The sequence below is a fragment of the Salvelinus alpinus genome, chromosome 1 (assembly GCF_045679555.1).
Source record: "Salvelinus alpinus chromosome 1, SLU_Salpinus.1, whole genome shotgun sequence".
NCBI lineage: Eukaryota > Metazoa > Chordata > Actinopteri > Salmoniformes > Salmonidae > Salvelinus > Salvelinus alpinus.
This window is the reverse complement of record NC_092086.1, coordinates 4202781-4228399: the sequence shown is the minus strand read 5'-3', so window position 1 is coordinate 4228399 and position 25619 is coordinate 4202781. Positions and strand designations below refer to the sequence as shown.

Here is a 25619-nt window from a genome sequence, read left to right as displayed (position 1 = left end):
GGTGGTGCTAGTTAGGTAAGACCTGGGAGGACCACCCACTGTATGTTAGTTAGCGCGCCAGGTGGTGCTAGTTAGGTAAGACCTGGGCGGACCACCCCCTGTATGTTGGTTAGCGTGCCAGGTGGTGCTAGTTAGGTAAGACCTGGGCGGACCACCCCCTGTATGTTGGTTAGCGCGCCAGGTGGTGCTAGTTAGGTAAGACCTGGGCGGACCACCCCCTGTATGTTGGTCAGCGCGCCAGGTGGTGCTACAGGTTAGGTAGACCTGGGAGGACCACCCCCTGTATGTTGGTTAGCGCGCCAGGTGGTGCTGGCTAGGTAAGACCTGGGAGGACCAACCCCTGTATGTTGGTTAGCGTGCCAGGTGGTGCTAGTTAGGTAAGACCTGGGAGGACCACCCCCTGTATGTTAGTTAGCATGCCAGGTGGTGCTAGTTAGGTAAGACCTGGGAGGACCACCCCCTGTATGTTGGTTACCGTGCCAGGTGGTGCTAGTTAGGTAAGCCTGGGAGGACCACTCCCTGTATGTTGGTTAGCGTGCCAGGTGGTGCTAGTTAGGTAAGCCTGGGAGGACCACCCCCTGTATGTTGGTTAGCGTGCCAGGTGGTGCTACAGGTTAGGTAAGACCTGAGAGCACCACCCCCTGTATGCGCCAGGTGGTGCTACAGGAAGGCAGGTAGGAGAGGAGACTCTTTAAATTGTACTTTCTTTGGTTCCGTCCAGCCCCTTTTCCCCCACATTACCGTGTTTAGGAATAATACATTCCCTGTAAACAATATTTTTCTCGGTCTCTCTGTCGTCTTTCACCCCGCACCTACGATCACATACGTAACAGTGTGTGTGTGTGTGTGTGTTTGCTAGTACCTGAAGGTGAAGATGAAGAGCATGAGCAGTGTACAGAAGGTGGCCACGTTGTCCATAGTCTTCATCAGAACCACCAGCTGTCTGCGCAGGGCGGGCAGGAACCTGACCAGCTTTAGGACGCGCAGCAGACGGAACGTACGGAGGACTGACAGACCGCCGTCTGCCTGGCCAACGATCTCCCAAACACTGGAACACACCACACACACACTTTACTATAACACACACACACACTTTACTATAACACACCACACACACACTTTACTATAACACACACACACTTTACTATAACACACACACACTGCAGGAGAGATCTTCCTCACTCACACATTGCAGGAGAGATCTTCCTCACACACACACACACACACACACACACACACACACACACACACACACACACACACACACACACACACACACACACACACACACACACACACACACACACACACACACACACACACAACAACACAGAAACTGGGGAACGTAACACACACACACATCCACTGCAGGAGAGATCTTCCTCACACACACCCACCTGATGATGACGATGATACCGTCGAAGATGTTGTAGGGGCTCTTGATATAGCCGAAGAGACCAAAGGCCAGCAGCTTGAACATCATCTCCAGGAGGAACATGCAGGTGAACACGATGTTACTGATCTCCAGGATGTCCGTCAACTCCACCGGCTGGACAGAGAGGAGAGAGGGGGGATGAGGAGGGGAGAGGAGAGACGGAGAGGGGACAGGAGAGACGGAGAGAGGGGGGATGAGGAGGGGACAGGAGAGACAGAGAGGGGGGATGAGGAGGGGACAGGAGAGACGGAGAGGGGACAGGAGAGACGGAGAGGGGGGATGAGGAGGGGACAGGAGAGACAGAGAGGCGGGATGAGGAGGGGACAGGAGAGACGGAGAGGGGACAGGAGAGACGGAGAGGGGGGATGAGGAGGGGACAGGAGAGACGGAGAGGGGGGATGAGGAGGGGACAGGAGAGACGGAGAGGGGGGATGAGGAGGGGACAGGAGAGACGGAGAGGGGGGATGAGGAGGGGACAGGAGAGGGGGGATGAGGAGGGGACAGGAGAGACGGAGAGGGGGGATGAGGAGGGGACAGGAGAGACGGAGAGGGGGGATGAGGAGGGGACAGGAGAGACGGAGAGGGGGGATGAGGAGGGGACAGGAGAGACGGAGAGGGGGGATGAGGAGGGGACAGGAGAGACGGAGAGGGGGGATGAGGAGGGGACAGGAGAGACGGAGAGGGGGGATGAGGAGGGGACAGGAGAGACGGAGAGGGGGGACGAGGAGGGGACAGGAGAGACGGAGAGGGGGGATGAGGAGGGGAGAGGAGAGACGGAGAGGGGGAATGAGGAGGGGACAGGAGAGGGGGGATGAGGAGGGGAGAGGAGAGACAGAGAGGGGGGATGAGGAGGGGACAGGAGAGACGGAGAGGGGGGATGAGGAGGGGACAGGAGAGGGGGGATGAGGAGGGGACAGGAGAGACGGAGAGGGGGGATGAGGAGGGGACAGGAGAGACGGAGAGGGGGGATGAGGAGGGGACAGGAGAGACGGAGAGGGGGGATGAGGAGGGGGCAGGAGAGACGGAGAGGGGGGATGAGGAGGGGACAGGAGAGACGGAGAGGGGGGATGAGGAGGGGAGAGGAGAGACGGAGAGGGGGAATGAGGAGGGGACAGGAGAGGGGGGATGAGGAGGGGAGAGGAGAGACAGAGAGGGGGGATGAGGAGGGGACAGGAGAGACGGAGAGGGGGGATGAGGAGGGGACAGGAGAGACGGAGAGGGGGGATGAGGAGGGGACAGGAGAGACAGAGAGGGGGGATGAGCAGGGGACAGGAGAGACGGAGAGGGGGGATGAGGAGGGGACAGGAGAGACGGAGAGGGGGGATGAGGAGGGGACAGGAGAGACGGAGAGGGGGGATGAGGAGGGGACAGGTGAGACGGAGAGGGGGGGTGAGGAGGGGACAGGAGAGACGGAGAGGGGGGATGAGGAGGGGACAGGAGAGACGGAGAGGGGGGATGAGGAGGGGACAGGAGAGACGGAGAGGGGACAGGAGAGACGGAGAGGGGGGATGAGGAGGGGACAGGAGAGACGGAGAGGGGGGATGAGGAGGGGACAGGTGAGACGGAGAGGGGGGATGAGGAGGGGACAGGAGAGACGGAGAGGGGGGATGAGGAGGGGACAGGAGAGACGGAGAGGGGGGATGAGGAGGGGACAGGAGAGACGGAGAGGGGACAGGAGAGACGGAGAGGGGGGATGAGGAGGGGACAGGAGAGACGGAGAGGGGGGAGAGGAGGGGACAGGAGAGACGGAGAGGGGGGATGAGGAGGGGACAGGAGAGACAGAGAGGGGGGATGAGGAGGGGACAGGAGAGACGGAGAGGGGGGATGAGGAGGGGACAGGTGAGACAGAGAGGGGGGATGAGGAGGGGACAGGAGAGACGGAGAGGGGGGATGAGGAGGGGACAGGAGAGGGGGAGAGGGGGGATGAGGAGGGGACAGGAGAGACGGAGAGGGGGGATGAGGAGGGGACAGGAGAGACAGAGAGGGGGGATGAGGAGGGGACAGGAGAGACGGAGAGGGGGGATGAGGAGGGGACAGGAGAGACGGAGAGGGGGGATGAGGAGGGGACAGGAGAGACAGAGAGGGGGGATGAGGAGGGGACAGGAGAGACGGAGAGGGGGGATGAGGAGGGGACAGGAGAGACGGAGAGGGGGGATGAGGAGGGGACAGGAGAGACAGAGATGGGGGATGAGGAGGGGACAGGAGAGACGGAGAGGGGGGATGAGGAGGGGACAGGAGAGACAGAGAGGGGGGATGAGGAGGGGACAGGAGAGACAGAGAGGGGGGATGAGGAGGGGACAGGAGAGACGGAGAGGGGGGATGAGGAGGGGACAGGAGAGACAGAGAGGGGGGATGAGGAGGGGACAGGAGAGACGGAGAGGGGGGATGAGGAGGGGAGAGGAGAGACGGAGAGGGGGGATGAGGAGGGGACAGGAGAGACAGAGAGGGGGGATGAGGAGGGGACAGGAGAGGGGAGAGGGGAGATGAGGAGGGGACAGGAGAGACGGAGAGGGGGGATGAGGAGGGGACAGGAGAGACGGAGAGGGGGAATGAGGAGGGGACAGGAGAGACGGAGAGGGGGGATGAGGAGGGGACAGGAGAGACGGAGAGGGGGGATGAGGAGGGGACAGGAGAGACGGAGAGGGGGGATGAGGAGGGGACAGGAGAGACGGAGAGGGGGGATGAGGAGGGGACAGGAGAGACGGAGAGGGGGGATGAGGAGGGGACAGGAGAGACGGAGAGGGGGGATGAGGAGGGGACAGGAGAGACGGAGAGGGGGGATGAGGAGGGGACAGGAGAGACGGAGAGGGGGGATGAGGAGGGGACAGGAGAGACGGAGAGGGGGGATGAGGAGGGGACAGGAGAGACGGAGAGGGGGGATGAGGAGGGGACAGGAGAGACGGAGAGGGGGGATGAGGAGGGGACAGGAGAGACGGAGAGGGGGGATGAGGAGGGGACAGGAGAGACGGAGAGGGGGAATGAGGAGGGGACAGGAGAGACGGAGAGGGGGGATGAGGAAGGGACAGGAGAGACAGAGAGGGGGGATGAGGAGGGGACAGGAGAGACGGAGAGGGGGGATGAGGAGGGGATAGGAGAGACGGAGAGGGGGGATGAGGAGGGGACAGGAGAGACAGAGAGGGGGGATGAGGAGGGGACAGGAGAGACGGAGAGGGGGGATGAGGAGGGGACAGGAGAGACGGAGAGGGGGGATGAGGAGGGGACAGGAGAGACGGAGAGGGGGAATGAGGAGGGGACAGGAGAGACGGAGAGGGGGGATGAGGAGGGGACAGGAGAGACGGAGAGGGGGGATGAGGAGGGGACAGGAGAGACGGAGAGGGGGGATGAGGAGGGGACAGGAGAGACGGAGAGGGGGGATGAGGAGGGGACAGGAGAGACGGAGAGGGGGGATGAGGAGGGGACAGGAGAGACGGAGAGGGGGGATGAGGAGGGGACAGGAGAGACGGAGAGGGGGGATGAGGAGGGGACAGGAGAGACGGAGAGGGGGGATGAGGAGGGGAGAGGAGAGACGGAGAGGGGGGATGAGGAGGGGACAGGAGAGACGGAGAGGGGGGATGAGGAGGGGAGAGGAGAGACGGAGAGGGGGGATGAGGAGGGGACAGGAGAGACGGAGAGGGGGGATGAGGAGGGGACAGGAGAGACGGAGAGGGGGGATGAGGAGGGGAGAGGAGAGACGGAGAGGGGGGATGAGGAGGGGACAGGAGAGACGGAGAGGGGGGATGAGGAGGGGTCAGGAGAGACGGAGAGGGGGGGTGAGGAGGGGACAGGAGAGACGGAGAGGGGGGATGAGGAGGGGACAGGAGAGACGGAGAGGGGGGATGAGGAGGGGACAGGAGAGACAGAGAGGGGGGATGAGGAGGGGACAGGAGAGACAGAGAGGGGGGATGAGGAGGGGACAGGAGAGACAGAGAGGGGGGATGAGGAGGGGACAGGAGAGACGGAGAGGGGGGATGAGGAGGGGACAGGAGAGACGGAGAGGGGGAATGAGGAGGGGACAGGTGAGACGGAGAGGGGATGAGGAGGGGACAGGAGAGACGGAGAGGGGGGATGAGGAGGGGACAGGAGAGACGGAGAGGGGACAGGAGAGACGGAGAGGGGGAATGAGGAGGGGACAGGAGAGACGGAGAGGGGGGATGAGGAGGGGACAGGAGAGACGGAGAGGGGGGATGAGGAGGGGACAGGAGAGACGGAGAGGGGACAGGAGAGACGGAGAGGGGGGATGAGGAGGGGACAGGAGAGACGGAGAGGGGACAGGAGAGACGGAGAGGGGGAATGAGGAGGGGACAGGCGAGACGGAGAGGGGGGATGAGGAGGGGACAGGAGAGACGGAGAGGGGGGATGAGGAGGGGACAGGAGAGACGGAGAGGGGACAGGAGAGATGGAGAGGGGGGATGAGGAGGGGACAGGAGAGACGGAGAGGGGGGATGAGGAGGGGACAGGAGAGACGGAGAGGGGACAGGAGAGACGGAGAGGGGGGATGAGGAGGGGACAGGAGAGACGGAGAGGGGACAGGAGAGACGGAGAGGGGGAATGAGGAGGGGACAGGAGAGACGGAGAGGGGGGATGAGGAGGGGACAGGAGAGACGGAGAGGGGGGATGAGGAAGGGACAGGAGAGACGGAGAGGGGGGATGAGGAGGGGACAGGAGAGACGGAGAGGGGACAGGAGAGATGGAGAGGGGGGATGAGGAGGGGACAGGAGAGACGGAGAGCGGGGATGAGGACTGTACACGCCATTAAAGACAGGAAGGAGAGATGGAGAGGGGGAATGAGGACTGTACACTCCATTAAAGACAGGAAGAAGAGACGGAGAGGGGGAATGAGGACTGTACACGCCATTAAAGACAGGAAGGAGAGACGGAGAGAGGGAATGAGGACTGTACACTCCATTAAAGACAGGAAGGAGAGATGGGGAGGGGGGATGAGGACTGTACACTCCATTAAAGACAGGAAGGAGAGACGGAGAGGGGGAATGAGGACTGTACTCTCCATTAAAGACAGGAAGGAGAGACGGAGAGGGGGAATGAGGACTGTACACTCCATTAAAGACAGGAAGGAGAGACGGAGAGGGGGAATGAGGACTGTACACTCCATTAAAGACAGGAAGGAGAGATGGAGAGGGGGAATGAGGACTGTACACTCCATTAAAGACAGGAAGGAGAGACGGAGAGGGGGAATGAGGACTGTACACTCCATTAAAGACATAAGGAGAGATGGAGAGGGGGAATGAGGACTGTACACACCATTAAAGACAGGAAGGAGAGATGGAGAGGGGGAATGAGGACTATACACAACATTAAAGACAGGAAGGGAATGAGGACTGTCCACACCCATCCAGTCTTACCTGTTGATGGTACTCTATTCCCATACTGAGAGTGTTGATGAGGATGGAGGTCATTATCCCTCTGTTGAAGTACTTGCTGTCTACGATGCGTTTCAGTCTGTCTCTGAATCCTGTTCCCAGCTCCACCAGTCTGTTACCGGCCCTCTTCACCCCGAGCCCCAGCCCTACCCCCAGCCCCGCCTTGCGCCGGCGCCTCCCACGGCCGCCGCGCCCCTCTCCTCCCTGGGGGAAGTCGTGCAGGGTGTGGGCCTCTCCCCTAGAACCCTCCGGGTCGCTCAGGTCCAGCTCCATGCCCTCTAGGGCGCGGGTACACAGCGGGCAGCCCAACAGCTCCAGGAGAAGCGGGGAGGGCACCACGCCAGCCAGCTGGTACAGCAGCCGAGGACGGCCTGGAGGGAGAGAGAAGTTTTTTTAAATTTTAGTTTGATCAAATATATCTCAATATTTATTTTTTGAAAGTATGTTGTTATTAAACAGATAGAGGAGAAAGATAGAGAGAGGTCAAAGGGCGGCAGGTCAGATAGGAACCCGTGCCAACACTGAGGCTGTGCTATTACCATTAGACGAGTCAGGACAACAAGACACCAAGTCTAACAGGATAAACTCTACAGCTGCAGGGGCTGTGTCTGAAATTAAATACTGTTCCCTACGAAGCCCCCTGAAGCTCTTGGCCACCAGTAGTGCACTACGTAGGGTAGTGTGCCATAGTGTGCCATTGGGAACACGGCCCTGGTGTCACGGCCGTCGTCGGAAGGAGATGACAGGACCAAGGTGCAGCGTGGGCAGCGTACATTTTCCCTTTATTTTTGAAATGTCGCCAACAAAAACGATAAACAACAAAAACCGAACGTGAAGCTCCTTAAGGCCATGCATTAAACGAAGACAACTACCCACCACTAAGGTGGAAAAACAGGCTGCCTAAGAATGATTCCCGATCAGAGACAACGATAGACAGCTGTCCCTGATTGAGAACCATACCCGGCCAGAAAACATAGAAACAGAAAACATAGAAATAAAGAAACTAGAATGCCTGGCCTAACCAAAATAGAGAATAAAAGCCTCTCTGTGGCCAGGGCGTGACACCTAGAGGGCTGACGTGAGGCTGGTTTTTCTGTCTCCCTGGTAATGAATGATGTGTCCTGAATAAACAGAATGATGTGATTAGGAAGACAGAGAAGCAGCTCTCTGCTGACCTCGCGGTTCAGGTCTGTTAGTAACTGTCCACTGCATCAGACTGGGACAGGCTTCACTTCAACGTCAATGGATGTAGTTAGACCGCTTGTCTTCTCTCCTCTCCTCTCCTCTCCCTCTCCCTCTCCCTCTTCCTCTTCCTCTTCCTCTTCCTCTCCTCTCCCTCGCCTTCTCCCTCGCCATCTCCCTCGCCATCTCCTCTCCTCTCCTCTCCTCTCCTCTCCTCTCCTCTCCTCTCCTCTCCTCTCTCCCTCTCCCTCTCCTCCTCTCCTCTCCTCTCCCTCTCCCTCTCCCTCACCTTCTCCCTCCTCTCCTCTCCTCTCCTCTCCTCTCCTCTCCTCTCCTCTCCTCTCCTCTCCTCCTCTCTCCCTCTCCCTCTCCTTCTCCTTCTCCTCTCCCTCTCCCTCTCCTCTCACTCGCCTCTCCCTCTCCCTCTCCCTCTCCCTCTCCCTCTCCCTCTCCCTCTCCCTCTCCCTCTCCCTCTCCTCTCCTATGTATTCACTAATGCCTCCAACATTGAGTTATGGATTTCCTGTCAGGCCTGTAAGTGGTCTTACAGACAGAAACACTGGACTAAAAGGCATGATCAATGGAGATTCTCAATTAAAATTAGCTTTTTAGTCCGGGATTATGTTCAATCTGTGTCCGGGAAGCTGGCCCAAATACCTGTATAGTGAAACAGAGGTAGCTAGTTCTACTACAGAAATACTGTGAATATATATAGAGAGATGGATCTTACTAGTTATACTATAGAAATACTGTGTATATATAGAGATGGATCTACTATAGAAATACTGTATATATATAGAGATGGTTCTACTATAGAAATACTGTGTATATATAGAGATGGATCTACTATAGAAATACTGTATATATATAGAGATGGATCTACTATAGAAATACTGTATATATATAGAGATGGTTCTACTATAGAAATACTGTGTATATATAGAGATGGATCTACTATAGAAATACTGTATATATATAGAGATGGATCTACTATAGAAATACTGTATATATATAGAGATGGATCTTACTAGTTCTACTATAGAAATACTGTATATATAGAGAGATGGATCTACTATAGAAATACTGTATATAGAGAGATTGTTCTTACTAGTTCTACTATAGAAATACTGTATATAGAGATGGATCTTACTAGTTCTACTATAGAAATACTGTATATATAGAGATGGTTCTACTATAGAAATACTGTATATATAGAGATGGTTCTACTATAGAAATACTGTATATAGAGATGGATCTTACTAGTTCTACTATAGAAATACTGTGTATATATAGAGATGGTTCTTACTAGTTCTACTATAGAAATGCTATATATAGAGATGAATCTTACTAGTTCTACTATAGAAATAATGTATATATAGAGATGGTTCTACTATAGAAATACTGTATATATATAGAGATGGATCTACTATAGAAATACTGTATATATAGAGATGGATCTTACTAGTTCTACTATAGAAATACTATATATAGAGATGGATCTACTATAGAAATACTGTATATATAGAGAGATGGTTCTTACTAGTTCTACTATAGAAATACTGTGTATATATATATAGAGATGGATCTTACTAGTTCTACTATAGAAATACTGTATATAGAGAGATGGATCTACTATAGAAATACTGTATATATATAGAGATGGATCTTACTAGTTCTACTATAGAAATACTGTATATATAGAGATGGTTCTACTATAGAAATACTGTATATATATAGAGATGGATCTACTATAGAAATACTGTATATATAGAGATGGATCTTACTAGTTCTACTATAGAAATACTATATATAGAGATGGATCTACTATAGAAATACTGTATATATAGAGAGATGGATCTTACTAGTTCTACTATAGAAATACTGTGTATATATATATAGAGATGGATCTTACTAGTTCTACTATAGAAATACTGTATATAGAGAGATGGATCTACTATAGAAATACTGTATATATAGAGAGATGGATCTTACTAGTTCTACTATAGAAATACTGTATATAGAGAGATGGATCTACTATAGAAGTACTGTATATATAGAGAGAAGGATCTTACTAGTTCTACTATAGAAATACTGTATATAGAGAGATGGATCTACTATAGAAGTACTGTATATATAGAGAGAAGGATCTTACTAGTTCTACTATAGAAATACTGTGTATATATAGAGATGGTTCTTACTAGTTCTACTATAGAAATACTGTGTATATATATATAGAGATGAATCTTACTAGATCTACTATAGAAGTACTGTATATATAGAGATGGATCTACTATAGAAATACTTTATATATATAGAGATGGATCTACTATAGAAATACTGTGTATATATAGAGATGGATCTACTATAGAAATACTGTATATATAGAGAGATGGATCTTACTAGTTCTACTATAGAAATACTGTATATATATAGAGAGATGGATCTACTATAGAAATACTGTGTATATATAGAGATGAATCTTACTAGTTCTACTATAGAAATACTGTATATATAGAGATGGATCTTACTAGTTCTACTATAGAAATACTGTATATATATAGAGAGATGGTTCTTACTAGTTCTACTATAGAAATACTGTATATATAGAGATGGATCTACTATAGAAATACTGTATATATAGAGATGGATCTTACTAGTTCTACTATAGAAATACTGTATATAGAGAGATGGATCTTACTGTGCTGTCCCATGAGTTGGTGCAGCTTGCTGAGGGGGTCCGGGCTGTTTTCTGAGAGGGGCGAGGGCTGTGTGGGGAGGGGCCTCTGGGGCTGTGTGTGGAGGGGGATGTGGGGGTTTGTCAGGAGGGGGCCATGGGGGTTTGTGGGGAGGGGGTTGTGGGGGTTTGTGGGGAGGGGGTTGTGGGGGTGTTTGGGGATGGGGCCATGGGGGTTTATGGGTAGGGGGTTGTGGGGGTTTATGGGGAGGGGGTTGTGGGGGTTTGTGGGGAGGGGGTTGTGGGGGTTTGTGGGGATGGGGCCATGGGGGTGTGAGGGGAGGGGATTGTGGGGGTTTGTGGGGAGGGGGTTGTGGGGGTTTGTGGGGAGGGGGTTGTGGGGGTTTGTGGGGAGGGGGTTGTGGGGCTGTGTGGGTATGGGGTTGTGGGGGTGTGAGGGGAGGGGGTTGTGGGGGTTTGTGGGGAGGGGGCTGTGGGGGTTTGTGGGGAGGGGGTTGTGGGGGTTTGTGGGAATGGGGTTATGGGGGTGTTTGGGGAGGGGGCTGTGGGGGTTTGTGGGGAGGGGGTTGTGGGGGTTTGTGGGGAGGGGGTTGTGGGGGTTTGTGGGGGTGAAGCTGCAGATGAAGGAGGGCAGGATGGTGGGGTAGTTCATCCCTCCGTTCAGACGACCCAGGAGAGACGACCCCAGCCCAGGGGTCACAGAGGGGTCACGACCCGGGACAGGAAGTGACCTCATCTCCAGCTCCTCCCCATCTGAAAAAGTCATTATGTTGATTTAATTAATTAATGTTAGACAGACAGCTTTCATGGCATTTAAAGATCTATGAAAATCAACATGAACATTAGTTGAAGGTAAATAGTACGATCTCTTAGTTTCAGGTAAATAGTACGATCCCTTAGTTTCAGGTAAATAGTACGATCCCTTAGTTTCAGGTAAATAGTACGATCCCTTAGTTTCAGGTAAATAGTACGATCCCTTAGTTTCAGGTAAATAGTACGATCCCTTAGTTTCAGGTAAATAGTACGATCCCTTAGTTGCAGGTAAATAGTACGATCCCTTAGTTTCAGGTAAATAGTACGATCCCTTAGTTTCAGGTAAATAGTACGATCCCTTAGTTGCAGGTAAATAGTACGATCCCTTAGTTCCAGGTATATAGTACGATCCCTTAGTTTCAGGTAAATAGTACGATCCCTTAGTTCCAGGTATATAGTACGATCCCTTAGTTTCAGGTAAATAGTACGATCCCTTAGTTTCAGGTAAATAGTACGATCCCTTAGTTTCAGGTAAATAGTACGATCCCTTCGACCAGGTAAATAGTACGATCCCTTAGTTTCAGGTAAATAGTACGATCCCTTAGTTTCAGGTAAATAGTACGTTCCCTTAGTTTCAGGTAAATAGTACGATCCCTTAGTTCCAGGTAAATAGTACGATCCCTTAGTTTCAGGTAAATAGTACGATCCCTTAGTTTCAGGTAAATAGTACGATCCCTTAGTTTCAGGTAAATAGTACGATCCCTTAGTTTCAGGTAAATAGTACGATCCCTTAGTTTCAGGTAAATAGTACGATCCCTTAGTTTCAGGTAAATAGTACGATCCCTTAGTTTCAGGTAAATAGTACGATCCCTTAGTTTCAGGTAAATAGTACGATCTCTTAGTTTCAGGTAAATAGTACGATCCCTTAGTTTCGGGTAGATAGTACGATCCCTTAGTTTCAGGTAAATAGTACGATCCCTTAGTTCCAGGTATATAGTATGATCCCTTAGTTCCAGGTAAATAGTACGATCCCTTAGTTTCAGGTAAATAGTACGATCCCTTAGTTTCAGGTAAATAGTACGATCCCTTAGTTTCAGGTAAATAGTACGTTCCCTTAGTTTCAGGTAAATAGTACGATCCCTTAGTTTCAGGTAAATAGTACGATCCCTTAGTTTCAGGTAAATAGTACGATCCCTTAGTTTCAGGTAAATAGTACGATCCCTTAGTTCCAGGTATATAGTATGATCCCTTAGTTCCAGGTAAATAGTACGATCCCTTAGTTTCAGGTAAATAGTACGATCCCTTAGTTTCAGGTAAATAGTACGATCCCTTAGTTTCAGGTAAATAGTACGATCCCTTAGTTTCAGGTAAATAGTACGTTCCCTTAGTTTCAGGTAAATAGTACGATCCCTTAGTTCCAGGTAAATAGTACGATCCCTTAATTTCAGGTAGATAGTACGATCCCTTAGTTTCAGGTAAATAGTACGATCCCTTAGTTCCAGGTATATAGTATGATCCCTTAGTTCCAGGTAAATAGTACGATCCCTTAGTTTCAGGTAAATAGTACGATCCCTTAGTTTCAGGTAAATAGTACGATCCCTTAGTTTCAGGTAAATAGTACGTTCCCTTAGTTTCAGGTAAATAGTACGATCCCTTAGTTTCAGGTAAATAGTACGATCCCTTAGTTTCAGGTAAATAGTACGATCCCTTAGTTCCAGGTATATAGTATGATCCCTTAGTTCCAGGTAAATAGTACGATCCCTTAGTTTCAGGTAAATAGTACGATCCCTTAGTTTCAGGTAAATAGTACGATCCCTTAGTTTCAGGTAAATAGTACGATCCCTTAGTTTCAGGTAAATAGTACGATCCCTTAGGTACGGCACAATGACTCATAATCCACACCACCGTAGTATAATCCACAGCCCTATTCCACACCACCGTAGTATAATCCACGGCCCTATTCCACACCACCGTAGTATAATCCACAGCCCTATTCCTCACCACCGTAGTATAATCCACAGGCCTATTCCACACCACCGTAGTATAATCCACAGCCCTAATCCACACCACCGTAGTATAATCCACAGCCCTATTCCACACCACTGTAGTATAATCCACAGCCCTATTCCACACCACCGTAGTATAATCCACGGCCCTATTCCACACCACCGTAGTATAATCCACGGCCCTATTCCACACCACCGTAGTATAATCCACAGCCCTATTCCACACCACCGTAGTATAATCCACAGCCCTATTCCACACCACCGTAGTATAATCCACAGCCCTATTCCACACCACTGTAGTATAATCCACAGCCCTATTCCACACCACCGTAGTATAATCCACGGCCCTATTCCACACCACCGTAGTATAATCCACATCCCTATTCAACACCACCGTAGTATAATCCACAGCCCTATTCCACACCACCGTAGTATAATCCACAGCCCTATTCCACACCACCGTAGTATAATCCACAGCCCTATTCCACACCACCGTAGTATAATCCACAGCCCTAATCCACATCCCTATTCCTCACCACCGTAGTATAATCCTGTAGTATAATCCACAGCCCTATTCCACACCACCGTAGTATAATCCACAGCCCTATTCCACACCACCGTAGTATAATCCACAGCCCTAATCCACATCCCTATTCCACACCACCGTAGTATAATCCTGTAGTATAATCCACAGCCCTATTCCACACCACCGTAGTATAATCCTGTAGTATAATCCACAGCCCTAATCCACACCACCGTAGTATAATCCACAGCCCTAATCCACACCACCGTAGTATAATCCACAGCCCTATTCCACACCACCGTAGTATAATCCACGGCCCTATTCCACACCACCGTAGTATAATCCACATCCCTATTCCACACCACCGTAGTATAATCCACAGCCCTATTCCACACCACCGTAGTATAATCCACAGCCCTAATCCACACCACCGTAGTATAATCCACAGCCCTATTCCACACCACCGTAGTATAATCCACAGCCCTATTCCACACCACCGTAGTATAATCCACAGCCCTAATCCACACCACCGTAGTATAATCCACGGCCCTAATCCACACCACCGTAGTATAATCCACAGCCCTAATCCACACCACCGTAGTATAATCCACGGCCCTATTCCACACCACCGTAGTATAATCCACGGCCCTATTCCACACCACCGTAGTATAATCCCGTAGTATAATCCACGGCCCTATTCCACACCACCGTAGTATAATCCCGTAGTATAATCCACGGCCCTATTCCACACCACCGTAGTATAATCCCGTAGTATAATCCACAGCCCTATTCCACACCACCGTAGTATAATCCACAGCCCTAATCCACACCACCGTAGTATAATCCCTTAGTGAAGATCCACGGCCCTATTCCACACCACCGTAGTATAATCCACAGCCCTAATCCACACCACCGTAGTATAATCCACAGCCCTAATCCACACCACCGTAGTATAATCCACAGCCCTAATCCACACCACCGTAGTATAATCCCTTAGTGAAGATCCACCGCCCTGTTCCCTCTGTATTGCACACGGCCTTGTTTAGTACCCCGAGAACAATAATCTGGTCGTGTTCCTCCCCCGACAACATTGTAGCGAACGCCAGATCTCACAACGTCCGGTTAGGTATTTAACACATCTGATATCCATCCGACGCCTGACTGCACCAGTCAACGACGAGGTACACAACCATCGGTTGACGTAACGCCACCATCTTCGCTATGTAAATCAGCCTCGGGGGGAAAAAAACGCAAACCCTTTTTTTTGTTGTTTACTAGTCTAGTCTACGAACCTGTTGCTACGGGGGCGTGTCCTCCGTTGCTATGCCGACAGTGGTGGCGCTGGTGATGCTGCAGCAGGTTGTGTACGGGGCGGAGCCAGGGGGCGTTTCTGGACGTTCTGCGGGCGACCCCCGGGCCACTTCCTCCTCCGTTAGGGTTTACCTTCTTACGACGCTTACTGCCGAACGCATCATCAGGAAACAGGAAGCAGGACAAATACAACGTTATTCACTCTTACAACAGGAAGTTATAACAGGAAGTTGAACTTATCCTGGGCTTTATTCACTTTTATAACGAGTCAGCTATAACAGGAAGTTGAACTTATCCTGGGCTTTATTCACTTTTATAACGAGTCAGCTATAACAGGAAGTTGAATTTATCCTGGGTTTATTCACTATAACGAGTCAGCTATAACAGGAAGTTGAACTTATCCTGGGCTTTATTCACTATAACGAGTCAGCTATAACAGGAAGTTAAACTTATCCTGGGCTTTATTCACTATAACGAGTCAGTTATAACAGGAAGTTGAATTTATCCTGGGCTTTATTCACTATAACGAGTCAGCCATAACAGGAAGTTGAACTTATCCTGGGCTTTATTCACTTTTATAACGAGTCAGCTATAACAGGAAGTTGAACTTATCCTGGGCTTTATTCACTATAACGAGTCAGCTATAACAGGAAGTTGAACTTATCCTGGACTTTATTCACTATAACGAGTCAGCTATAACAGGAAGTTGAACTTATCCTGGGCTTTATTCACTACAACGAGTCAGCTATAACGGGAAGTTGAACGTATCCTGGGCTTTATTCACTACAACAAGTCAGCTATAACAGGAAGTTGAACTTATCCTGGACTTTATTCACTATAATGAGTCAGCTATAACAGGAAGTTGAACTTATCCTGGGCTTTATTCACTATAACGAGTCAGCTATAACAGGAAGTTGAACTTATCCTGGGCTTTATTCACTTTTATAACGAATCAGCTATAACAGGAAGTTGAACTTATCCTGGGCTTTATTCACTATAACGAGTCAGCTATAACAGGAAGTTGAACTTATCCTGGGCTTTATTCACGACAACGAGTCAGCTATAACAGGAAGTTGAACTTATCCTGGGGCTTTATTCACTATAACGAGTCAGCTATAACAGGAAGTTGAACGTATCCTGGGCTTTATTCACTACAACAAGTCAGCTATAACAGGAAGTTGAACTTATCCTGGACTTTATTCACTATAATGAGTCAGCTATAACAGGAAGTTTAACTTATCCTGGGCTTTATTCACTATAACGAGTCAGCTATAACAGGAAGTTGAACTTATCCTGGGCTTTATTCACTATAATGAGTCAGCTATAACAGGAAGTTGAACTTATCCTGGGCTTTATTCACTATAACGAGTCAGCTATAACAGGAAGTTGAACTTATCCTGGGCTTTATTCACTTTTATAACGAATCAGCTATAACAGGAAGTTGAACTTATCCTGGGCTTTATTCACTATAACGAGTCAGCTATAACAGGAAGTTGAACTTATCCTGGGCTTTATTCACGACAACGAGTCAGCTATAACAGGAAGTTGAACTTATCCTGGGGCTTTATTCACTATAACGAGTCAGCTATAATAGGAAGTTAAACTTATCCTGGGCTTTATTCACTACAACGAGTCAGCTATAACAGGATGTTGAACGTATCCTGGGCTTTATTCACTACAACAAGTCAGCTATAACAGGAAGTTGAACTTATCCTGGACTTTATTCACTATAATGAGTCAGCTATAACAGGAAGTTTAACTTATCCTGGGCTTTATTCACTATAACGAGTCAGCTAAAACAGGAAGTTTAACTTATCCTGGGCTTTATTCACTATAATGAGTCAGCTATAACAGGAAGTTGAACTTATCCTGGGCTTTATTCACTATAACGAGTCAGCTATAACAGGAAGTTGAACTATCCTGGGCTTTATTCACTATAATGAGTCAGCTATAACAGGAAGTTGAACTATCCTGGGCTTTATTCACTACAACGAGTCAGCTATAACAGGAAGTTGAACTTATCCTGGGCTTTATTCACTACAACGAGTCAGCTATAACAGGAAGTTGAACTTATCCTGGGTTTTATTCACTATAACGAGTCAGCTATAACAGGAAGTTAAACTTATCCTGGGCTTTATTCACTATAACGAGTCAGATATAACAGGAAGTTGAACTTATCCTGGGCTTTATTCACTACAACGAGTCAGCTATAACAGGAAGTTAAACTTATCCTGGGCTTTATTCACTATAACAAGTCAGCTATAACAGGAAGTTGAACTTATCCTGGGCTTTATTCACTATAACGAGTCAGCTATAACAGGAAGTTGAACTTATCCTGGGCTTTATTCACTATAATGAGTCAGCTATAACAGGAAGTTGAACTATCCTGGGCTTTATTCACTACAACGAGTCAGCTATAACAGGAAGTTGAACTTATCCTGGGCTTTATTCACTACAACGAGTCAGCTATAACAGGAAGTTGAACTTATCCTGGGCTTTATTCACTATAACGAGTCAGCTATAACAGGAAGTTAAACTTATCCTGGGCTTTATTCACTACAACGAGTCAGCTATAAAAGGAAGTTAAACTTATCCTCAGCTTTATTCACTATAACGAGTCAGCTATAACAGGAAGTTGAACGTATCCTGGGCTTTATTCACTACAACAAGTCAGCTATAACAGGAAGTTGAACTTATCCTGGACTTTATTCACTATAATGAGTCAGCTATAACAGGAAGTTGAACTTATCCTGGGCTTTATTCACTATAACGAGTCAGCTATAACAGGAAGTTGAACTTATCCTGGGCTTTATTCATTACAACGAGTCAGCTATAACAGGAAGTTGAACTTATCCTGGGCTTTATTCACTATAACGAGTCAGCTATAACATGAAGTTTAACTTATCCTGGGCTTTATTCACTACAACGAGTCAGCTATAACAGGAAGTTAAACTTATCCTGGGCTTTATTCACTACAACGAGTCAGCTATAACAGGAAGTTGAACTTATCCTGGGCTTTATTCACTACAACGAGTCAGCTATAACAGGAAGTTGAACTTTTCCTGGGCTTTATTCACTATAACGAGTCAGCTATAACAGGAAGTTTAACTTATCCTGGGCTTTATTCACTTTTATAACGAGTCAGCTATAACAGGAAGTTGAACTTATCCTGGGCTTTATTCACTATAACGAGTCAGCTATAACAGGAAGTTAAACTTATCCTGGGCTTTATTCACTACAACGAGTCAGCTATAACAGGAAGTTGAACTTATCCTGGGCTTTATTCACTATAACGAGTCAGCTATAACAGGAAGTTGAACTTATCCTGGGCTTTATTCACTACAACGAGTCAGCTATAACAGGAAGTTAAACTTATCCTGGGCTTTATTCACTATAACAAGTCAGCTATAACAGGAAGTTGAACTTATCCTGGGCTTTATTCACTATAACGAGTCAGCTATAACAAGAAGTTGAACTTATCCTGGGCTTTATTCACTACAACGAGTCAGCTATAACAGGAAGTTGAACTTATCCTGGGCTTTATTCATTACAACGAGTCAGCTATAACAGGAAGTTGAACTTATCCTGGGCTTTATTCACTATAACGAGTCAGCTATAACAAGAAGTTGAACTTATCCTGGGCTTTATTCACTACAACGAGTCAGCTATAACAGGAAGTTGAACTTATCCTGGGCTTTATTCATTACAACGAGTCAGCTATAACAGGAAGTTGAACTTATCCTGGGCTTTATTCATTACAACGAGTCAGCTATAACAGGAAGTTGAACTTATCCTGGGCTTTATTCACTTTTATAACGAGTCAGCTATAACAGGAAGTTGAACTTATCCTGAGCTTTATTCACTTTTAAAACGAGTCAGCTATAACAGGAAGTTGAACTTATCCTGGGCTTTATTCACTAAAACGAGTCAGCTATAACAGGAAGTTAAACTTATCCTGGGCTTTTTTCACTACAACGAGTCAGCTATAACAGGAAGTTAAACTTATCCTGAGCTTTATTCACTATAACGAGTCAGCTATAACAGGAAGTTGAACGTATCCTGGGCTTTATTCACTACAACAAGTCAGCTATAACAGGAAGTTGAACTTATACTGCACTTTATTCACTATAACGAGTCAGCTATAACAGGAAGTTGAACTTATCCTGGGCTTTATTCATTACAACGAGTCAGCTATAACAGGAAGTTGAACTTATCCTGGGCTTTATTCACTATAACGAGTCAGCTATAACATGAAGTTTAACTTATCCTGGGCTTTATTCACTACAACGAGTCAGCTATAACAGGAAGTTAAACTTATCCTGGGCTTTATTCACTACAACGAGTCAGCTATAACAGGAAGTTGAACTTATCCTGGGCTTTATTCACTACAACGAGTCAGCTATAACAGGAAGTTGAACTTATCCTGGGCTTTATTCACTATAACGAGTCAGCTATAACAGGAAGTTAAACTTATCCTGGGCTTTATTCACTTTTATAACGAATCAGCTATAACAGGAAGTTGAACTTATCCTGGGCTTTATTCACTATAACGAGTCAGCTATAACAGGAAGTTAAACTTATCCTGGGCTTTATTCACTACAACGAGTCAGCTATAACAGGAAGTTGAACTTATCCTGGGCTTTATTCACTATAACGAGTCAGCTATAACAGGAAGTTGAACTTATCCTGGGCTTTATTCACTACAACGAGTCAGCTATAACAGGAAGTTAAACTTATCCTGGGCTTTATTCACTATAACAAGTCAGCTATAACAGGAAGTTGAACTTATCCTGGGCTTTATTCACTATAACGAGTCAGCTATAACAGGAAGTTGAACTTATCCTGGGCTTTATTCACTACAACGAGTCAGCTATAACAGGAAGTTGAACTTATCCTGGGCTTTATTCATTACAACGAGTCAGCTATAACAGGAAGTTGAACTTATCCTGGGCTTTATTCACTTTTATAACGAGTCAGCTATAACAGGAAGTTGAACTTATCCTGAGCTTTATTCACTTTTAAAACGAGTCAGCTATAACACGAAGTTGAACTTATCCTGGGCTTTATTCACTAAAACGAGTCAGCTATAACAGGAAGTTAAACTTATCCTGGGCTTTTTTCACTACAACGAGTCAGCTATAACAGGAAGTTAAACTTATCCTGAGCTTTATTCACTATAACGAGTCAGCTATAACAGGAAGTTGAACGTATCCTGGGCTTTATTCACTACAACAAGTCAGCTATAACAGGAAGTTGAACTTATACTGCACTTTATTCACTATAACGAGTCAGCTATAACAGGAAGTTGAACTTATCCTGGGCTTTATTCATTACAACGAGTCAGCTATAACAGGAAGTTGAACTTATCCTGGGCTTTATTCACTATAACGAGTCAGCTATAACATGAAGTTTAACTTATCCTGGGCTTTATTCACTACAACGAGTCAGCTATAACAGGAAGTTGAACTTATCCTGGGCTTTATTCACTTTTATAACGAGTCAGCTATAACAGGAAGTTGAACTTATCCTGAGCTTTATTCACTATAACGAGTCAGCTATAACAGGAAGTTGAACGTATCCTGGGCTTTATTCACTACAACAAGTCAGCTATAACAGGAAGTTGAACTTATACTGCACTTTATTCACTATAACGAGTCAGCTATAACAGGAAGTTGAACTTATCCTGGGCTTTATTCACTATAACGAGTCAGCTATAACAGGAAGTTGAACTTATCCTGGGCTTTATTCACTATAACGAGTCAGCTATAACAGGAAGTTAAACTTATCCTGGGCTTTATTCACTACAACGAGTCAGCTATAACAGGAAGTTGAACTTATCCTGGGCTTTATTCACTATAACGAGTCAGCTATAACAGGAAGTTTAACTTATCCTGGGCTTTATTCACTTTTATAACGAGTCAGCTATAACAGGAAGTTGAACTTATCCTGGGCTTTATTCACTATAACGAGTCAGCTATAACAGGAAGTTAAACTTATCCTGGGCTTTATTCACTACAACGAGTCAGCTATAACAGGAAGTTGAACTTATCCTGGGCTTTATTCACTATAACGAGTCAGCTATAACAGGAAGTTGAACTTATCCTGGGCTTTATTCACTACAACGAGTCAGCTATAACAGGAAGTTAAACTTATCCTGGGCTTTATTCACTATAACAAGTCAGCTATAACAGGAAGTTGAACTTATCCTGGGCTTTATTCACTATAACGAGTCAGCTATAACAAGAAGTTGAACTTATCCTGGGCTTTATTCACTACAACGAGTCAGCTATAACAGGAAGTTGAACTTATCCTGGGCTTTATTCACTACAACGAGTCAGCTATAACAGGAAGTTGAACTTATCCTGGGCTTTATTCACTTTTATAACGAGTCAGCTATAACAGGAAGTTGAACTTATCCTGAGCTTTATTCACTTTTAAAACGAGTCAGCTATAACAGGAAGTTGAACTTATCCTGGGCTTTATTCACTAAAACGAGTCAGCTATAACAGGAAGTTAAACTTATCCTGGGCTTTTTTCACTACAACGAGTCAGCTATAACAGGAAGTTAAACTTATCCTGAGCTTTATTCACTATAACGAGTCAGCTATAACAGGAAGTTAAACTTATCCTGGGCTTTATTCACTACAACGAGTCAGCTATAACAGGAAGTTGAACTTATCCTGGGCTTTATTCACTATAACGAGTCAGCTATAACAGGAAGTTAAACTTATCCTGGGCTTTATTCACTACAACGAGTCAGCTATAACAGGAAGTTAAACTTATCCTGGGCTTTATTCACTATAACGAGTCAGTTATAACAGGAAGTTGAATTTATCCTGGGCTTTATTCACTATAACGAGTCAGCTATAACAGGAAGTTAAACTTATCCTGGGCTTTATTCACTATAACGAGTCAGCTATAACAGGAAGTTAAACTTATCCTGGGCTTTATTCACTACAACGAGTCAGATATAACAGGAAGTTGAACTTATCCTGGGCTTTATTCACTACAACGAGTCAGCTATAACAGGAAGTTAAACTTATCCTGGGGCTTTATTCACTACAACGAGTCAGCTATAACAGGAAGTTATACATTATCTTCAGAAAGTATTCAGACCACTTGACTTGTTACACATTTTGTTAAGTTACAGCCTTTTTCTAATATTGATCAAATAGTTTTTCCCCCTAATCAATCTACACACAATACCTCCAAAATGACAAACTAAAAATACTTTTTCATACATTTTTGTTAATTTATAAAAAATAAAAACATTTACATAAGTATTCAGACCCTTTACTCAGTACTTTGTTGAAGCACCTTTGGCAACGATTACAGCCTCAAGTCTTCTTGGGTATGACGCTACAATCTTCACCTGTATTTGGGGAGTTTCTCCCATTCTTCTCTGCAGATGCTCTCAAATTATGTCAGGTTGGATTGGGAGCGTCACAGCACAGCTATTTTCAAGTCTCTCCAAAGATGTTAGATCGGGTTCAAGTCCGGGCCACTCAAGGACATTCAGAGACTTGTCCCGAAGCCTCTCCTGTGTTGTCTTGGCTAAGTGCTTAGGGTTGTTGTCCTGTTGGAAGGGGTTTTCATCAAGGATCTCTCTGTACTTTGCTTCGTTAATTTTTGCCTCGATCTTGACTAGTCTCCCTGCAGCTGAAAAACATCCCCACAGCATGATGCTGTCACCACCGTGCTTCACCGTAGGGATGGAGGGATGGTGCCAGGTTTCCTCCAGATATGACGCTTGGCATTCAGGCCAAAGAGTTCAATCTTGGTTTCATCAGACCAGAGAATCTTGTTTCTCATGGTCTTAGAGTCCTTTAGGTGCCTTTTGGCAAACTGCAAGCGGGCTGTCATGTGCCTTTTACTGAGGAGTGGCTTCTGTCTGGCCACTCTACCATAAAGGCCTGATTGGTGGAGTGCTGCAGAGATGGTTGTCCTTCTGGAAGGTTCTCCCATCTCAACAGAGGAAGTCTGGAGCTCTGTCCGAGTGACCATCAGGTTCTTGGTCACCTCCCTGACCAAGGCCCTTCTCCCCCGATTGCTCAGTTTGGCCGGGCGGCCAGCTCTAGGAAGAGTCTTGGTGGTTCCAAACTTCTTCCATTTAAGAATGATGGAGGCCACTGTGTTCTTGGGGACCTTCAATGCTGCATAAATGTTTTGGTACCCTTCCCCTGAGCTGTGCTTCGACACAATCCAGTCTCGAAGCTCTACGGACAATTCCTTCGACCTCATGGCTTGGTTTTTGCTCTGACATGCACTGTCAACTGTGGGACCTTATATAGACAGGTGTGTGCCTTTTCCAAATCATGTCCAATCAATTGAGTTTACCACCAGGTGGACTCTAATCAAGTTGTAGAAACATCTCAAGGATGATCAATGGAAACAGGATGCACCTGAGCTCAAATTTCAAGTCTCATAGCAAAAGGGTCTGAATACTTATGTAAATAAGGTATTTCTGTTTTTTATCTTTAATAAATTAGCAAAAATGTATAAAAACACTGTTTTTTCGCTTCGTCATTATGGGGTATTGTGATGTCATTATGGGGTATTGTGATGTCACTATGGGGTATTGTGATGTCATTATGGGGTATTGTGATGTCATTATGGGGTATTGTGATGTCATTATGGGGGTATTGTGTGTAGATTACTGACAGATAAAAATAAATAAAAATTATAATAAGGCTGTAATTTAAACAAAATGTGTAAAAATTCAAGGGGTTTGAATACTTTTCGAAGGCACCTGTATATACTAGGTAGTTATGTAAATACAGATTATAATTTTTTTAAACTAAAAAGACTTTAAAAAATAAGTTGAAATAATAATAATAACGAATTTGTTGTTGTTGACCTACCTGTGCCAGGTCGTGTACAGACGTTGTACTCGTCGGGTCAGTTTACGGTAGAGGTGTGAGACGTATCTCAACATCTCTTCGTAGCAGGATCCCGGTTCGCTGTAGCTGGCCAGAGTACTGTCGTTGGACATGTAACGGGCTCGCTGCTCACGCATCAACGCGTTCTCGCGCTGCTTCGTCTCCGCAAACTGGGTCGCTATGACTACCAGGCACAGGTTGATCATGAAGAAAGAGCCCACCTGACGAGACGGGGGGGAGGGGAGGGAGGGAAGGAACGAACACAGAGTTAGAGAGAGTAAAGACGATGAGAAAACTACTACAGCGAGACGTACTTCACTTAATCATAATCGGAAATGACAAAAGGGGCCAAGCAGAAACATACACACAGAGTGTGGGACAACCAGTAGCCGTCACAGAGTTCCAGGTCATTATTAAAGGACAAGCCCATTCCATCAGTTAATTGAAGGTTTTATATCACTGAAACCAGGCAGTTGGACGACGTAATGTACTGGACTGTGTTAATTCGACAGAAATGACTGACTCACTTGTTCTGTTTCAGTGTCTGTCTGATTCTATACTGTACTCTGATTCTATACTGTACTCTGATTCTAGACTGTACTCTGATTCTATACCGTACTCTGATTCTATACCGTACTCTGATTCTATACCGTACTCTGATTCTTTACCGTACTCTGATTCTATACCCTACTCTGATTCTATACTCTACTCTGATTCTATACTCTACTCTGATTCTATACCGTACTCTGATTCTATACCGTACTCTGATTCTATACCCTACTCTGATTCTATACTCTACTCTGATTCTATACTCTACTCTGATTCTATACCGTACTCTGATTCTATACCGTACTCTGATTCTATACTCTACTCTGATTCTATACTGTACTCTGATTCTATACCCTACTCTGATTCTATACTCTACTCTGATTCTATACTCTACTCTGATTCTATACTCTACTCTGATTCTATACTCCTCTGATTCTATACTGTACTCTGATTCTATACTGTACTCTGATTCCGTAATGTACTCTGATTCTATACTCTGATTCCATACTGTACTCTGATTCTGTAATGTACTCTGATTCTATACTCTGATTCCATACTGTACTCTGATTCTATACTGTACTCTGATTCTGTACTCTGATTCTATACTGTACTCTGATTCTATACTGTCCTCTGATTCTATACTGTACTCTGATTCTATACTCTGATTCTATACTGTACTCTGATTCTATACTGTACTCTGATTCTATACTGTACTCTGATTCTATACTGTACTCTGATTCCATACTGTACTCTGATTCTATACTGTACTCTGATTCTATACTGTACTCTGATTCCATACTGTACTCTAATTCTATACTGAACTCTGATTCTATACTGTACTCTGATTCTAGACTGTACTCTGATTCAGACTCTGATTCTATACTGTATTCTGATTCTATACTGTATTC

General features: G+C 46.4%; 1 protein-coding gene across 1 annotated transcript in view; it reads right to left on the bottom strand.

The window, feature by feature from the left end:
* The window catches only part of LOC139540059 (voltage-dependent T-type calcium channel subunit alpha-1H-like), a 178780-nt gene that overhangs the window by 79289 nt on the left and 73872 nt on the right, over positions 1 to 25619 (bottom strand). The window contains exons 9-14 of the mRNA XM_071343603.1: positions 24145 to 24383; positions 15265 to 15431; positions 10694 to 11443; positions 6796 to 7184; positions 1398 to 1549; positions 863 to 1048 (exon numbers count right to left, since the gene is read on the bottom strand). Coding sequence (XP_071199704.1) covers positions 863 to 1048; positions 1398 to 1549; positions 6796 to 7184; positions 10694 to 11443; positions 15265 to 15431; positions 24145 to 24383 — 1883 coding nt within the window. The remainder of the gene's footprint in view (positions 1 to 862; positions 1049 to 1397; positions 1550 to 6795; positions 7185 to 10693; positions 11444 to 15264; positions 15432 to 24144; positions 24384 to 25619) is intronic.